The 17,606-nt window shown below is 32.7% G+C and overlaps 2 protein-coding genes and 1 long non-coding RNA gene across 5 annotated transcripts; 2 read left to right on the top strand and 1 right to left on the bottom strand.

Annotated features, from left to right (window-relative positions):
- The first annotated feature begins 1,336 nt into the window (after nt 1–1,336).
- Nucleotides 1,337–2,937, top strand: LOC106795153 (uncharacterized). Of its 2 annotated transcripts, none has more exons than XR_001383398.3 (2): nt 1,337–1,502; nt 2,632–2,937. It is a non-coding gene; the product is annotated as an uncharacterized lncRNA (long non-coding RNA). The 2 variants fall into 2 exon arrangements; XR_005887060.1 differs by having other exon boundaries at nt 2,126–2,937.
- Nucleotides 2,938–5,652: 2,715 nt separating this feature from the next.
- On the bottom strand, nt 5,653–8,181 carry LOC100791440 (putative 12-oxophytodienoate reductase 11). The gene is made up of 6 exons (XM_003537570.5): nt 8,022–8,181; nt 7,811–7,954; nt 7,582–7,712; nt 6,864–7,040; nt 6,126–6,774; nt 5,653–6,025 (listed from the first exon to the last, which is right to left on the bottom strand). The coding sequence occupies exons 1-5, from the start codon at nt 8,075–8,077 to the stop codon at nt 6,167–6,169; spliced, it is 1,116 nt and encodes a 371-aa protein (XP_003537618.1). The 5' UTR covers nt 8,078–8,181; the 3' UTR covers nt 5,653–6,025; nt 6,126–6,166.
- Nucleotides 8,182–11,451: 3,270 nt separating this feature from the next.
- On the top strand, nt 11,452–17,490 carry LOC100789328 (DExH-box ATP-dependent RNA helicase DExH16, mitochondrial). Of its 2 annotated transcripts, XM_003537566.5 has the most exons (16): nt 11,452–11,756; nt 12,028–12,151; nt 12,332–12,453; nt 12,552–12,742; nt 13,111–13,251; nt 13,442–13,564; nt 13,866–13,943; nt 14,314–14,482; nt 15,263–15,375; nt 15,518–15,598; nt 15,893–15,958; nt 16,132–16,196; nt 16,372–16,417; nt 16,498–16,614; nt 16,920–17,011; nt 17,094–17,490. In XM_003537566.5, the coding sequence occupies exons 1-16, from the start codon at nt 11,702–11,704 to the stop codon at nt 17,206–17,208; spliced, it is 1,698 nt and encodes a 565-aa protein (XP_003537614.1). In that variant the 5' UTR covers nt 11,452–11,701; the 3' UTR covers nt 17,209–17,490. The 2 variants fall into 2 exon arrangements, with proteins under 2 accessions (XP_003537614.1, XP_014619214.1); XM_014763728.3 differs by lacking the exon at nt 15,893–15,958.
- Nucleotides 17,491–17,606: the final 116 nt, after the last annotated feature.

Genomic DNA, 17,606 nt, shown 5'->3' with positions numbered 1-17,606 from the left:
CAAAGTTTAGTCCAAAACCAAAAGCTTAATAAAGATCCGTTCAATTCCACCCCTACCTCCTGGGGGTATTGATAAGGAGTGCTAGCTCTCTGTCATAGTTCTTTGAGTTCTTCCAGTACACTCTTTTTATTTAAAAACTATGAATTTATAAGTAGAATTGATTAAATAAGAAATAAGTTTCATATAATTTTGTGATTATTAATAAATTTAAGCTAATAATAAAAAGGTGAATTTAGATATATTTCGATGATGCAATTTATCAAGTCATACAGGAAAAAAAGTAGAAGCAAAACTAATAGCTTCAGCCAAAATGTGAAAAATCACATTAAATATGATTCTAAAATAGTTTAAACGGTATGAAAAAGTGTGATAAAAAAATTGGGTTACTATCATTTCTCTTATTAGATTAGCACTAGATAATAATATGATAATACATAATAAATTTGTACTAATACCAACAATTTTCGTCCTTAATCAACATATATTAGAGCGTGCTTCACTTATTTCATGTTTGTGAGCAAAATACATAGTAACATGTGTTAGTGTGTGTTTGATTTAAGATTAAGTTTAACAGACACACGTTCTTATACATGTTTTTGTAAGAAAATTTATAACTTTTGATTCATCCACGTTTGACGTTTGAGGGGTCTTCCAACAATACACCAAACACTCACTTAATCATACTATAAAATTTAGGTTATCTTCCCCGAAAATAGTTGATGTTTACACCTACATATTAAAAGGTCACAAAAAACCAAAAAGAACTGCAAGAAGATCTGCTTCTTGCTTTTGCTTTTTGTCTTTTTAAATTACCTACCTTGTAAAATCGGTGGTAAAATTATCGAGGCAGTCAAAGGCCGCAGCAATGAATTTTTCTTCTCTCTCTCTCTTACTGTCTTCTAGTTTGATTCTTTCTTTGCTTTACCTGCTTTGAGAGGGAGACCCCATCCCATTGGGCTCTTTTTCTTCTTTCTAGCCTTACCATAGAATGGATTTTGGGTTTGGGGTACACTTTAGTAATTCAAAATGTGACAAAGCTATCCTCATCGGTCACTATCTTTTGCATTAAAGAGGAAAGACATTAATACAAGCAAATTGTACAATGGTATACTCTGATGTAGACCTCTCACTTGTATAAACACATTCTTTATATTTGTTTTTCGATACAAGGTTAAAGGAAGAATCTACCTCTCGTCTATTTTCCCTTTTTAGATTTTTTTAACGTGTGACCAATTAAAAGATAAAATATAAAATCTACATTGCTCACTGTAGAAACGACCAATAACTTATATTTTAATCAGAAAAGTATAAGTGCTAGAGACTAGGGTGATGAAAATCTATGTAGTTCCTAGGCTGCCATAGAGTTTTGATTACAAGTATACAAGGTGAAAAAGGTTGTCATAATTAGGAAAATATGGCCGGGCAAAGTGGTGTAGTTTTTGGTAACAATTTTATTAGAGTAGTTCAACCGCACTTCCCCATTGCGCCAACTGCAAAAGCAGGTAAATCATTTATCATAATTATATAATGATTTTGCTTGTCCAGTTTGTGTTGCCTTTAAGTTTCTTGTTCCCAGCTCAAGTAAGTGTATATATGTATTCTTCTGGCTCCATATCTTTGTTCACTCGTGGCTAGAGTTCTTCTCTACCAATGAGCTGGTAAAAATTTATTGCTGGTGGGTAAAATCTTAAATGCATTATTGGACCACTGAACTAATTTTAGCTTTAAGGTTTTATTTTTCCCCGACAAATTATAACTACAAGCTCAACAATACAGTAACCCACAGGAGGCGTCAGTGGCCCCAACGATTCATATATAGTTACCTGAAATTTAGGTATAAGTACAAAACTACAAAATTTAGGTGACTCGGTAATCTTAGATTCAAAACATTTATTAGTGAAAGGAAGTTATTGAAAAAACTATTGAATTAGCAAGAATGATACAGAATTATTTTTGTCTTTTACCAAGAATCTTAGGCAGCAAAAACTGTGAAATTAACTATGGGGACGTGGAAAGTAGTTTGGTACTAATCTTTCCCAAAATCCAGAGTTGCAAATCCAGAATATATTATAAGTTGATATGGGTCACAACCTACTTTTAATATGACCTGCATTTATTGAACTAGGGTGTCAAAATTAGACTCAGTTTGATGCAAATCCAACACTTGTTGTACACAACCACTCAAACATGATACCTCATTATAATTAAAAATAAATAAATGAAGGCACGTGAGATTCAGATGGGTGTGAGCTTGATGCATCCCTAAAGGCACTGTTTCCAAAATTCAAAGGCACCAAGGTCGTTACGAAGCGGTAACAACAAGATGAATGAAACAAAGAAAAAATGGTGGAAGAGCAGAATCAGGTGACGCTCAAAGGTTAGGGTGTCAAGATCTGTGTGCCGACGAGTTTCTAGAATGGACTCTCGATTCGGTGCCGGTGACTCTCAATTCGGAGCTGAGTCTTTAAATTGTTGAGACTTGCGTGATGTATCATTGTTTTGTTCTTGCTTGCGTGTGGATTTAAATAATTATGTGGTTATTCTCTGAATTGTGGGATTCCAGATGAAATCTTCTCTATGCTTTCCGAATTCGAATATTCCCATTTATGAATTGTTTGCCAAATTTTCTAGATACTTGCAGCAATTTAGTGAATGTTTGTTCGAATTGAACGCCGATTCCAGAGAAGTTCATGGCTTTGGAAGATTGATGGTTGAGAAGTTCATGTTGGCAGTTGACACTCACATGCTTTTAACTTTAGATTCTATAAATTAAGTTTTATTTTTTTATTTTGATGAGGTGTCGAGCAATAGCGACATATTGAGGTTGCGTGTATGTAAGACTTTCTCGGCAATCTTGTTAGTTCGATAAATAGGTTGGATTGAGCTGTAAAAATTTTAATTTTAGTATATAAGTAAGTGAATACATGTTCATTCTAAGTATATTTTTTAAAAATCTTACTGCACTTAATTAATTTCAAGAACAAGAACCATTGGCTAAGGGTGTTGGTTGGCGAACATTCTTCTTCACCCACTTGTGATCAAATAATAAAGGGTTTTTCTTCCAACACCCAGCATTTGTTCTTCTACACCCAACATTTAGGATTAAAAATCAAAAACACCCTTATGTATAACTTATACGAATTGTCAATCCGTAAGGTTATTATGGATTCACAATCCGTAAGGCCATTGACCTTCACGGCAAACTTGGCGACGATGAAGTACATGGGCGGCGTGAGGGGGAGGAGCAAAGAGAGGTGCAATGCGGCGAGGTGTGAGGAGGAGGCGCTCGCACGACAATGAAGGAGGGGGCAATGACCTCGCGCGACAATGAAGGAGCTAGCGCGGCGATGCCACTAGGCGAGACAAGAGGGAGGTGGCGGTGTGTCAAAGGTTGGAGCAAAGGGCGGTGACGATGTTGCAGCGTGGTAGAGGTGGTGTAGCGAAGTTGGTGAAGAGGAGGTGGAGAAGGTAATGGCCTTATGGATTCGTCGTTATGGACTGTGAATCTATATCCATATGAATCCTTCATGCGGATTTGCAATCCGTATGTTTCTCAAAAGGGATAATTTTGAAAGAAAAAAAAAACAAAAAATTGTTGGATGTACAAGAAAAACGTTGGGTGCGCAATAGCGATGACTAATCTTCGTCAGCGACTGTGAGCACAAACAAGCCCCTTTAAAAGTGGGAATCTTCACCTTCACTCCCTTAATCCCTTTCTCTCTTTGCCTACCTCCATATCTTCTATGATTTATTCTTTTCCTATACCTCTCATTCCTCCTTTCTCCCTCATCCTCTTCATACTTTTCATCTTCTCCATGAGAAGAATTAGATTATCTGTCCTTTCTTTTTTGCTCTAAATTTTCGATCCTCACACTTAAAGCTTCATTATTTCTGTATATTCTTCACAAACTCTCCTCATTCTCCTTTCTCATTCTCTCCATCCTTTCTTCATCTTCATAACTCATTCTTCTCATTTGATCATCAAGTTTAATCGTCTCCGCGATGAGCCTTGCAGTTTTTGAAAATGATGGAATAACATCTCAACTTGTAGAAGCCATACCTACAAGTAAAGTTAGTGCATAAGTAATAAACAGAATAAGACCTCACCACTCAAACTTAGTGTTTATCTAAGTTCACTTCTATATTATTCTTTCAAGGCTTTTTCTTTTATAATATGCATTCTTACCTTTTACCACTCTTGTTCTTCTTTAGTTCTTGATTAGAACCTTTGAATTCAAAATCAAGAAATATTCAATATGAAATATATCAAAGATCAAAACTCAACTCAAGAAACCAAAAATAGAAAGAAATAAAATAACATGGCCCATTCAGATACCAATTATTTTTGGATCAGACAACGATCTATTTTATTTTATTTTTTGTCATCATAATATCATATAAAATAATTACTAATTTCATTAATGATTAATATTTTTGATGATCACTTTTAGTGAAGTTATTTTTCTTAATTTTATTTTTTTCTATTCATTTTAGAGAAGTCAAACCCAACTAAATAAGCCCTTTTTCTTTTAATTTTGTCCACAGAATAGGACATTGCCTCTTCGGTGAAATTTTAAAAATGGGTTTCAATAAGACGACACGTAATATATAAATATATTTTATTAAAATATCAAAATTAAGAAAAAAATAAATCAAGTAAAGAAAAATATTTTTTCCATTCTATTTGTACGTCAAGCGTTACCTTTGTTACAAAAATCTAATATGATATTGCCGTTTCACAAGATGTGGATTTGCATAAAAAAAAATCATTTATTATCTATACAGTTTATAGAATTTAATCAGCTACCAAATAAGTCAATAGCTACTTTTTTAAGGAAATATTATTCCTTTTCCATTTTTTTTAAGATTTAACAGGGAACTCGTATTTGATTCCACCTCAACTTAGGGAAAAAATTCGTTTAGAAAGTTAACATAAAATGTTTTTTTAAAAAATAAATTTAACCGGATATAACCAAGTGTCTGGACTTACTCTTCGCCCAAAATAAAATTGCACAACTTTAGACCAACCCAAATAAATAAGCGGACTAAATTGAGTGGGTCAAAAATCAAAGGCCGTTTCTTTTCGGCTTTTATATATATATAGATTTAATTTGCTTCTTTAATTATTAAAAAGTTTAATTTAGTCATTCAATTTTTTAAAAATGAAGCAATTATATTCTTTTTATCATATCCATTAATTATTTGACAAAAATCAATATTATTTACATCGATTGTCAATACAATTAATATAAAACGTGTTTTTTAAATTAATTGTTTGATGTAAAAGATTGAGTTTGGATAAAGTTTGAGGACATCTTTTTACATTGGTTGTCAAACAATCGATTTAAAAAATATAATGCTTTACATCAATTGTATTGACAAATAATACAAAACGTACCATTTTTTGTTAAATAATGAACATATTTGATGGAAAGGTATAATTATTTCATTTTAAATAATTGAGGAACCAAATTGAACCTTAAAATATAATTAAATGACAAATTGTATAATTAAACCTTCCTTTTTTTTTCTTCCCTTCACACTTTTTTTTTATTATTTCGAAAACATCTCTTCTTTTTTTATTAATCATGATATTGATTCGAAGTAGTTATGGTTAGACGCGGTAACTAATCTTCCTCAACGACCATGAGCGCAAACAAAAAAAAGTATTTTTCTTTCAACATGATTTATTTCTACCTCACAATTTAGATGATGTGTCAACTGAACTGGATCCAAAACCTTACTAGAGACGTAAGAGAACGAAAATCTTTAACCAAATTGCAAATAGGAATTTGCAGGGAAAGAAAAGCTTATTAAAAGTTGAGCCTCTCTGATAGCAACAACAGCCCACCCCAGCATACATCACAAATCACAGTATACACCAGACCAGTCCGCACCCATACCAAACCAACATACTTGAATGATTAGTGTAAAGGAACCCAGCAATAGTGCCTAATTCCGTTAGCATTGTTGCTTGTTAGGGGACAGCTTCAAATCACAATCCACTTCAAATCACAATCCAATTCTGTTACAACGGAATTAATATCATTATCAGTATTAGACATTGTAAACACTATAAAAAAGAATGCAATGGATGAAATAAACAAAGAAAAATTATGAATTACCTTTTATTGTAGTTAGCATAGCATAGTACATTCTCTCTACCCTAAGATGCTACAACATTGGATTCTTCAGCATGAAAAGGGTAGTCAGTATAACCAACAACTGGATCATGAGTGTAGAATGTCTCCCGGTGATACTTGTTGAGAGGAGCATTGAGTGCAAATCTCTTTGGCAAGTCTGGATTGGCCAAGAACAAACGACCATAAGCAACAAGATCAGCCCTGTTCTCAGATATGGCATCGATCCCCTCTTGCCTGTCATAACCTCCTGCGGCTATAAAAGTGCCATTGAAGGCCTTTCTCATAAGCACCAGGCTTTGAGGACATTCAACTCTTTCTACAACAGTCTTCATTCTTGGTTCCACCATGTGACAGTAGAGAATACTATACTTATTGAGGGCATTAACTATGTACAGCCCCAACTGTTCGGGATTTGAATCTCCACACTCACAATATTCTGAAAAAGGTGATAATCTAATTCCAACTCTTTCCGCCCCTATCTCATCTACAAGAGCTTCAACAATTTCCAAAGCAAATCGACAACGGTTCTCAAGGGATCCACCATATTGGTCTGTTCGGTCATTCACCTTATCTTTCAGGAATTGATCAATAAGGTAACCATGAGCCCCATGGATCTCAACTCCATCAAAACCTATAATTTGCACAACCACGGGTATGCTAGTCTAGTTTGTAAAACAATTTGAAAGAACATTTGTAGGAGCAAAAGGGAAGGGAAATTACCAGCTTGGATAGCATTCCTAGCAGCAAGTCTGAAGTCATTGACAATATGAGGAATTTCATCTGTCCTTAGCCGCCTTGGTGGTGTGTAATGTACTTCATCAATGCCATCACCTCGACCTTGTGGTGCGAGTAGCTTGTCCGTAGAAGATATCGGTGCTTGCCCATTTGGTTGATAAACTGAACAAATATCAGAATGTAGTTACTCAACAACAAAAATCTTGAATCATCTCCTTTTGAATTCAACAACCATACATACTATTGTCTGCCAAAACCTGTTATAATTGAGTGTAAAGAGTTTTTTACAATTCCAATGTCAACTAATCAACTATTATCTTGTATGATTTTTAAACTCTAAACTGCAATACGGGACTGCTAATTAGCAAGAATATAGAAAATAAGTATTTTGTTGGATAAATTTAAATAAAAAGAGATTTGACAGAAATCAAGAGTTGTATGTAAATATTATGATACCCAATATAATTCAATTTTCATCAAATTATCCGTACAATATAAAATTGTAGTATTGTACCATTACCATCTGATTCGGATATAATACGAAACAGTACAAACCTACTTGTTAAAATATCATTGAACTGGAATTAAAAAAACAAAAAAAAAAAACTAAAGCTTTGACAAAATCAAGAATTGTCTATGTATATATCTGTTTCATGCAGCATTTTCCTATAATAAAGCAAGTTGAGGGAGGGGGCAAAAAAACCTGAATTTGAAACCCTTCCAGCGTGCCAAATCTGACAAAAGAAGATACCACCTTTGGCATGAACGGCATCCACAATGGGTTTCCACGCTTGGACTTGCTGTTTTGTCCATATGCCAGGTGTGTGTGGATACCTTGACATGTATTATTATTATGTATAGTGATAGTACTGGAGTGAAGGTGCAAATTATAATTAGCAGAAATGAGAGAATTGAAATAAGTGTGTAGGTACCCTTGAGCGGTTTCAGAAATGCCATTAGCTTCAGAAATGAGAATGCCTCCGTTGGAAGTTCTCTGAGAGTAGTAGAGAATTAGATGTGGTTCAGGAACGTTGTTGTAACTAGACCTCTGTCTGGTGAGCGGTGCCAAAACAACTCTGCAAAACCAGAACAATTCAATTTAATATATTTAAGCCACTGGCAATTTAATTCCTTCAGAGGTACCTATGGGATAGATTGAAGTTGCCCATCTTGTATGGGGTAAGAAGAGGAGCATCCATAATCGATTATATGTGAATTGAACTTAATTTAATTGGTCACTTAATGGGTGCCATGTCTAACACTGAGAGTTTTAACTCTATCATGATCACCTCTTAATATATACGGATCTACCGTCTCTATTGTCCCTCTTTATACTGTTCTTTTAAAATTGTACAATTTTAATTATTTTTAAAATTAAATATTATCATTAAATATTAATATAACTGTATTTTCACGAGATAACATAAGAAAAGACAACACAGAAATCAAATTCAATATATTAATCCATTTTTTCATTACCACGTGATGAAGAGAGGGTGGCTGCAGCTGAATAAAAAAGAAAACAGTATAAATTATGATATTCTTATTATCAATTCAAATTTCTTGCATTCAATATTTATAATTTTTAAACTTAGTATCGTATAAATTATATTTTAATTTCCGTTCATATTGTTTCCTAATAAATATTTCGGTTTTAAAATAATGGAATAAAATCGAACTATCAGAGTTATTTTATGAATAAATTGATCATTAATATTTATTTCAAATTTTCATTCAAAAAATATTTATTTCAAATTAATTATCAATTTTCATTCTAAAAAATTATTTATCAAATTTCATTCTGTTTCCAACAATTATTTATGAATAAGTGTATTTTGAAACAATAATTCAATGAAAATGATTTTTCTTTTTAGAGTCATTTTGTTTCTCTGTGCATTAATGTGTTATCCCAATACTTTTCCTTAATCCGAATTACTGAATCTTTTAACTTTATCATGATTGTGTTAGAAGTTTTATTTTGTATTATTATTTTATATTAGGGAACTATTTCTATTTTCCTCAGTAAAATTATAAAAACATTTTAAATTTTATATATTTTATGAATGATATAAATAACTTGATAACCAATGAATATTGTTCTTACGTTGCGCACGTCACAAATACTAGTGTAGTACATGTATACAATGACGTTATTTTTTAAATTATAAATATTTAATTAAGATTGAATTATTTTATTGACGATGAAAAATATTTTAATAAAATAAATACAAATATTAAACTTTAATTAAACCATATATTCATAATTTTTTTATTTACTTAAAAAGTAGTTATTCTATAAGATGTTACGTAGAAGTATTAACAATCAATTAATGTTTAAAAGTAATTATTATAAGATATTACTTGGAAGTATAAACAACCGATGTTTAATAGTAGTTATTATAAGGTATTGCTTAGAAGTATAAACAATAACGTATAAATAAAAGTAATTATTATAAGATATTTACTTAGAAGTATAAAATATCAATGTATAAAAAGCCTTAGTTTCTCCTTAAAAAAAAAGTCTTGGTTCCGAAGGTCTTAATCTGTGCTGTCTTGTGTTTCTTTTTATTTCTTTTTTTCCTCGTTTTCCCCCACCTAACAAAAAAAACTATGTTCAAAAGTGGTTATTATAAGATATTGCTTATAAGTTTTGGTGTAAACAAGTCAAAAACTTAGAAGTATAAACAAGTCAATTGGATTATTGAATAAAATCTTACTTTCGTTATTTAAACTGAAAATCATGTGTAATATTACACGGTACATTTTAAGTAGGTAAACTTATTAGAAAAATTAAGTTGGACCACACATGTGAATTTAAATTTTACATATAATTAAACAACAGACTTAATTATTGTTTTAGTTCCTTAATTTTGAAATTATTTTTTAGTCTGTTAATTTTTTTTTTAATTTCTGAATTTTGAATAATTATTTTTAGTTTCTCCCACGAGTATATGTCAAATAGAGAAAAATAAATTTACATTTTGTGATAGTTTTTAGGTATCAAGATTTGACTTTTATTTTTTAGGTACTAGAATTTATATTTTAAAATTGTCATACATTATCGATTTACTATTTTTTGTTTGATGCACACTCATGGAAAAGGCTAAAAAGAGTAATTTCCAAAATTTAAGGATTAAAAAAATAAATTTAAATTTGAAAGACGGAACAAAATATAATGCCGAGAGACTAACAAAGGAATTAAGTGTGTTAAAAAGGGACAGTAAGGAGATATTTTTAGATTTATGAATAAATGGGTTAATCTAGTTTTGTAGTACAGAATTTTTTTATCCCTGTACTTTGTGCTTTAAATACAAACTATTAAATACTATTATTTATATATTTAAATACTATTATTATTGTGCTTTAAATACTATTTATCCATCCTTATATTACAGATTCTATTTTCTTACTGTTGTTATTTTGGATTAAAGATCTATAAGTATTTGATCAAGATGAAGGTGTTTAATTAGATTATACATATAAAGTGTTTCAAGTTTTATCAGGTGTCATAGTCCATCACATTAGGCCCAACTTGAAGAAGAAGAAGAAGAAAAATAAACAAACATTGAGCTCCACTGGCCACCACACACAATGCCTTTCCCTTCAATGGTAAAATCGCTTCTTGCTTTGCATCATAGTGCCCACTACGGATGTGTTTGGTTTAAGGTCGAGTTAAATCGACACACATTTTTATGCACGTTTTATGAGAAATGGAAATTTGTAACTTCTAATTTAACTGCCGTTTGGGGTTAAACACACACTACAAGTTTCCATTTTTAACTCCACCAACTTATCCCTCGCTCAGTCCATTACCCAGTAACAAGGAGGGGAAAAATTCTTCAAAATGTTCCATAGCAATTATTTTACCACAGATTCAAAATTGGGTAACCACGGTACGTCCAAAATAACATGGAACAAACAGTACTTCAGCCCAAGCAAGTAAAGAGAATTCTAGAAATCAAGAGTTTCAAACAAGAGTTACCACAAGCAAACTCCCTCCGCACCCTAATCGAGTTTCAAACAGCAATTAATTTTAGAGTTATCGACTAAGAAAATTTGAAAAAAAGGATACGATGTTGCACCACATCGTGTCTTCCATTTAGAAATTTGACGGTGATGGTGATCATGAACAAGATTTAATGATTTTTCTCAATCAAATTACTTTTTTCTTTTTAGGACTTTGATTTTCTCTTGAAATGAAAAGAAGAAAAACTATTTATTAATTTGATTTATTGGGGATTATAATCATGACTTATGTTTTAAACTCATTATTTTCTAATACGTTAAGCTGATTTCTGCGACATCACGTAAATTACATCTCTTTCCTACATTATTTATTTTATTGATATTTATGTAATTGATTAATTATTGAGATTTTATTTACATTCTTATTAAACTTAATTTGATTGATTATATTGTATTTTTATTAAAATTGAATTTTTTTTAAAACTAAACTCGTGGATAGATTTGGTTGACCCATGGGTCCACAATGCAGAAAGACCAATCCACTTACGCACCCCTGGCCAGACCCACCATATATAATTTCAGTTTTACGATTTAAAAGTTATAAAAACAACAATTTATGATTGAAAAATTGAAAGAAAAAAAAAAGAAAAAAGAAAAATCTTGTTTACTTTCTGGTTTCGTTCCTGCACCAAAGGGTTTGGGTCTTGTTGAGAGGCTGAAGTGGCGGGGAGTAAGGTTCGCAGATTGTGTGGTCAAAGAAAGCAACGTTTTGGATCCATCCACCGCTACCGCAATCGCACGTTCCATTCCTTATTCCATCAGACTTTTTTCTATCCAACTTCGCATTCACACTCACAATGGCTTCCTTTCTTCTTCGCCGTAACCGCAATCTATTCTCTCGCTCTCTACTCGGTTCGCTCCCTCCTCCTTCAAATCCTTATTACCATCTTTCTCATTTCCTTTTCGTTATTCTTTGTTTTCCTTTTCGCTTTTGTTCAAAGTTTCACCATCAAATACTCTGAGCTGATAAAAAAAAGTATTTTCCTATGATTTTTCCCTTGAACTCGGAACGATTAAATCGCTAAAATTCACATTGCCCATATGTTTGTTCTCGTTTGAATTCCATTATAGGGTTACTTTTTTTGTTTGTATCGTTTTGATGACACATCTCATCCCCATCCAGGTAAAAAGGAGCCTTTTCGTCTGTACTTTCAGTTCAAGTCTCAAAGTTTAGGTGGTGCTGCAAACAAGGTGCATCCATATAGCAGCCGTAATGGTCCCATCAGAAATGATTTTACTGACTTGACGTAAGCATACGTGCCCTATATTTTATCGGTTTGCAAGTAAAGTTGTTTACTTTTGCTCTCAAAAGCTGTTTAGTAAACCTTTATTTGATTATAAATCTTTATGACAATGGTCATGACTTTGTAATTTTAGTTTACATATAATGGTTCTGAATGCTGATGCTTAGTTATTGGTTGTTTTAGTTGCCCTCATACATGGTATCCACAGGCTCGAAAGAAACATCGCAGGATTATCCTGCATGTTGGTCCAACAAATAGTGGTAAAACACATCATGCTCTGAAGCAACTTGAGTCAAGTGCTTCTGGTAAGTTGGTTATCCATCTTTTGCAATGGTGAAGGTAAACAATACTGTGGAAGGATGAAAACTAAGTAAGCAGATTAAGTATTTTTTGTACTTCGCAGGTGTATATTGTGGTCCTTTAAGATTGTTGGCATGGGAGATAGCAAAACGGTTGAACAAGGCACAAGTTCCTTGTGATCTCATTACAGGTCAGGAAAGAGATGAAGTTGATGGTGCCAATCATAAGGCTGTCACAGTTGAAATGGTTGATGTTTCAGCTGATTATCAGTGTGCTGTTATTGATGAAATTCAGGCAAGTAAAATTTTCGTTTGGAGATTTCTTTTTCATATTATATCTAAATAACTCCAAGACTTATTTAGTTTTATGTGAACCGACATAATAAATTTCACATTGAAAAAAGGGTAGAACTTTAGGTTCCACCTTACAGGTTTGGCTCTTATCATAATCTTGTAGTGTCAGATATTCAATTTTAGTTGTATTACTAATTAATTTTTTTATTTCTGAAACATCTACATTTGAGGAGGCATTGATGGCATTGTGGGCTTTGCTAGTTGTTATTCCATATCTTGTGATTCTATGAAAATAACTTATAGGATTTCCATGGTTTTTTATTGTGATTTCTTTTCCCATCTAACCATTATCTTTCTTTTTGCATCCAGATGATAGGGTGTATTACAAGGGGATATTCATTTACACGTGCTTTATTAGGAATTGCTGCTGATGAACTTCACCTTTGTGGTGATCCAGCTGCTGTTCCCCTTATTCAGGAGATAATGAAAATTACTGGTGACGAAATTGAGGTATCGAAACTTATGTCTTTTGTTGAGTCTCTGAACAACATCAAGACCATTTTTGTGGGGATGGGAAGGGAGCATATACATTAGACCAATATTTTCATTAGCAACTGTTGTCCAGGTCCTCTGCTTATTCATGGTGTTTTCATTAAAATGTTTGATTTCTCTCACAAAGTTTTCTTCTTGTGTGCTGCAGGTTCAATTTTATGAGAGACTGTCACCTTTAGTCCCACTGAAGGTTCCTCTTGGATCTTTCTCTAATGTAAGAAATGGTGACTGCATTGTAACCTTTTCACGTCAGGAGATATACAAATTGAAGGTGAGCTTTTACATGTTTTTGAAATTTGCTTTCATAGTTTGTTTTATGCCCAAACTTTTGTGTTTATACACTTTCCATGTTATTGTTATTGTTCCCTTTTGATTCTCTTGGTAAATAGTTCTGAAAAAAGACGTCATCCATTTTGGTTAACATAAGAGAATGACACTTGGGATGCTATTTTATCTCATAAAAAATGCAAGCTGCTAATGTATTGTGAATTGTGCAAATTCCATTGCACATGTTTTAAGTTAGTTTCTGCACTGCAAATTAACTAGTAAAAGTTGATATTCATATTGCTCAGAAAAGAATTGAGAAAGAAGGAAAGCATCTTTGTTCAGTAGTTTATGGATCACTGCCACCAGAGACTCGAACAAGACAGGTGTGAGCTCCTACCTCTGTCTAAGTAATATTTGGTTTTCCTTTTGAATTACACTTGTTTCATGCTAATGCAATCTTTAGAATTTAACATTTATGGCTCATACAAAAATTATGCCATTTGTTTTGTTCTTTTGTGTTTTCTCATTCATTGGGAGAAATGTTCTTGCTGACCATAAGCGTTTTATGTGGTTTCAGTGTTATTTCATCTCTGTTTGGAAATTTTTTCTCTTCTTTTGTCTACAATTTATAGGTTTAACTTAGTTTACTGCTATATTTATTGGAATATGTTAATAAATATTTCCCATTTCCTTTGTATTGTCCCTCCTCTACACCAAGAATTTGCCGAGTTTAAAGTTTCATTAGGACTGCAGGCAAGCATGTTCAATGATGCAAGTAGCGAGTTTGATGTTCTTGTGGCCAGTGATGCCATTGGAATGGGTCTTAATCTAAACATCTCTAGGATCATATTTTCAACCATGAAGAAGTTCGACGGTTTCGAGGTGCGAGATCTGACTGTACCTGAGATCAAACAGATTGCAGGTAGCATGTAATTCATATGAGTGGATTTGCCTTGTTCCTGAATTTGATTAAAGGATTGTATCTGATATATCTTAACACTGATGTTTTATGTTGTTTTAATTGTTTTTGGTCAATTAAGCATACAATTCAATTATTTTTGGAGATTCTACAAATTTTTAATCGACTTTCAAGCAGTGTAACATTGAGTATTAGCTTTTCATAGTTTTTCTATTCTTAGTTTTTGCCAGTTGGTATGCAGTTGGAGCTATGTATTGAATTTGATAGCTTGGATAAGTAGACATCAAAGCATCATTTTTATTTATATTTTACCCTTGTTGGATGCTGAGTTTGCTGGGTAATTCAGGGTAGGTACTTGCATTTAACATTGTGCATATAATAAATTAATATTTTGACTCTGTTGCTTTTATGATACTTGTCATATCTTCTAAGATACACTTTGGATATGTCAAGATTCTGTGGGACCTTCAAAAGATGTCTTTTTGGAAAAATCTGTGCTACATTATATAAATAAAATAAAATTAAACTTCTCCTTCAGACAGCAAGAATGTCTCTATTATTGTTGATGTTTTTTTGTATTATTTTTTAGATATTCATTGATTCAATTTTAATGTTTATTACATTATTTAAGTAATTGATTTGGAATCCACTTTGGGTTCGAAAAACTTACTACTATTACCAAATGATTCAGTGTTCTAATTGATATTATTTTTATAATTTATGAATGAGTGGAGGCTTGGGCTAATATGTCTTGTCTATTTGGATCATGTGTTATTCTTGCAGGGAGAGCTGGTAGATATGGGTCAAATTTTCCTGTAGGAGAAGTAACATGCATGGATGAAGAGGATCTACCCTTGCTCCATTCATCTTTGAATTCTCCATCACCCATTTTAGAGGTAACCAAACACCTAACTACCCTACATGCAACCTAGGCAAAACTGAAACATAGAAAGCTTCTAGTAGATATGCACTGTTATCTGAACTTAGTTCACTTTATCTTTTATTGATGATTTGTGTATACTACTTATTCTGATACAGCGTGCTGGCATACTTCCTACCTTTGATCTGATGTATATGTATTCACGATTACATCCAAGAAATGGTTTCTATCAAATACTGGTAAGTTATATCTGCTTGTTTCTGTTTGCATTATCTTCCATTCTGTCATCCATGGTACTCTATAAATTGTTTTATTTTTCATTGTTGTCCATTACAAGTGCAAAAAAAAAAAAAAGTGCAAAAAAAGTTGTGATTGCTAGTTACTTACCAAGTGGGCAAGCATCTTATTGCACTCAACTGCATCTGCCGAATTATTGAAGCTGAAAATCCTTAGGTGTCTTAACATTTAATGCATTATCTTATTATATCCCAAAACTAAATAATTATGTATCTTTTTTTCTTTAAATATTGCAGGCGCATTTTCTTGACAATGCGAAATTATCTGAAAACTATTTCATTGTTAATTGTGAGCAATTATTGGTATGTCTGTCTATTAATAGCTGCCTTGCCATTGAATTGTGACTATTTCATATCAATGATGTCTTCTTGTTCATTAGTAATCAGTTATCAATTATCTCATTATTTTATTATTATTTACTGGGTTTCCTTTTGTTTGGTGGGTGTTGTTTGTATATGCCGGTGCCTGGTACTAGAAAGTGGCTGCTGTAATTGACGAGCTTCCCCTTGGATTACATGAGAAATACCTTTTCTGTATCAGGTACTTTCTTATCTTTTCAGGAAATAACAAAATTGCAGAATGCACGATCCATGTCTGTAGGACTATTCTATGAATTGAAAACTTGGTGGAATGAAAAAATTAGGGTGTCTGTATGTTACAGTTTATACTAGTTAGCCTTTTCAGTTAATTTTTAACTGATCGTTATAATACTCAGCCCAGCTGACATGGATGATGAAATTTCATCTCAAGGCCTAGCACAGGTAATTATCATATTGTTAGTATGAAATATGTTGATGCTAGTTTGAATGGTCATAAAATGACATATCTTATGATAAACCAGTTTGCAGAGAATTATGCAAAGAAAGGTCTTGTCCGGCTTCGAGAAATATTTACACCAGGGTCACTCAAAGTGCCCAAGACGCCAGCTGCTCTGAAGGAGTTGGAATCTATCCACAAGGTTTTTTTTTTATACATTTTTTTAATTTGCTTGAATGATCTAGTGAGAGGGTGAACCTTGGCACAAACCAAAGGTTGTTGCCTCATAACTTAATTGTCAGGGGTCAATCAATGGTTGTGGCCATGTGCAATGTCATGACTTTAATCATCATTTTAATAACCATGGGCATGAACACTGTACAGTGTTGACAATATTTTTCCCTTCGTTCATTTGATGGAAAATTTTAATAATTCCATTTTTAAACTAATTTTGAAACAGTGTACCTCTTAAATTTTTTCGGTTTTTGATTGGTGCTAAAACTGCAGGTGTTGGATCTGTACGTTTGGTTGAGCTTTCGGTTGGAAGAATCTTTCCCAGACCATGAGCTGGCCGCATCCCAAAAGGCTATTTGCAGCATGTGCGTGTTAGTTTTTATGTGGTTTACTGCTTTTAAGTTTTATCCCTTAACTCTCTTCATATTTATCAATTTGAATTTATAGGTTGATTGAGGAATTCCTAGAAAGACTCGGGTGGCAAAAGCCAATGGCTAGAAGGTTGCCTTCTCATAAAATGTCAAGTTCTCTATTATCCCAACACATGAGGAAACACCTTTAAGTGTATGTTTGGATAACCGATTGCTTCTACGTCTTTCTTGAATTTGGCGTGAAAATAACAAAGGAGGTGAGCTGGGAAGGTGTGTTAAAAAACACTAAAAGTTATTCCCGTGCCAATGCCACAACCCACAACCCCGTGTTCAGCATTATACAAGTTTCACTAACAAGATTAAATGTTGTACATTTTTAGGTTATTTTCTACCTTTTCTACGTCTTAAGAGGTTTTTATCAGGATATGTTTATACACATTCTATAATGCTTCATCTAAATGATTATTGATTAATTTTTTTCCCCGAACTTGTTTCTGTTCTTTTTCAAGCTAGACTGGACGCAAACCAAAATACTTGTCAATCTTAACTCTCTTTTTAAGATACACGGAACCTTGGAAATCACGTGTTT

This window comes from Glycine max, chromosome 11 (assembly GCF_000004515.6).
Source record: "Glycine max cultivar Williams 82 chromosome 11, Glycine_max_v4.0, whole genome shotgun sequence".
In the NCBI taxonomy this organism is placed as follows: Eukaryota; Viridiplantae; Streptophyta; class Magnoliopsida; order Fabales; family Fabaceae; genus Glycine; species Glycine max.
Note: the sequence above shows the minus strand (reverse complement) of the source record. Positions and strands in the feature narration are given on the sequence as shown.

What these genes read in the sequence shown, in the direction of transcription:
- LOC100791440 (XM_003537570.5), bottom strand. Translation starts at nt 8,077, where the DNA reads ATGGATGCTCCTCTTCTTACCCCATACAAGATGGGCAACTTCAATCTA. An exon ending in AACTTCAATCTATCCCATAG is followed by an intron (nt 7,955 to 8,021) that starts GTACCTCTGAAG and finishes CTGGTTTTGCAG; the next exon opens with AGTTGTTTTGGCACCGCTCA. An exon ending in TAGGAATGCTATCCAAGCTG is followed by an intron (nt 6,775 to 6,863) that starts GTAATTTCCCTT and finishes TGCAAATTATAG; the next exon opens with GTTTTGATGGAGTTGAGATC.
- LOC100789328 (XM_003537566.5), top strand. Translation starts at nt 11,702, where the DNA reads ATGGCTTCCTTTCTTCTTCGCCGTAACCGCAATCTATTCTCTCGCTCT. An exon ending in ATGGTTTCTATCAAATACTG is followed by an intron (nt 15,599 to 15,892) that starts GTAAGTTATATC and finishes TAAATATTGCAG; the next exon opens with GCGCATTTTCTTGACAATGC. An exon ending in AAATACCTTTTCTGTATCAG is followed by an intron (nt 16,197 to 16,371) that starts GTACTTTCTTAT and finishes TATAATACTCAG; the next exon opens with CCCAGCTGACATGGATGATG.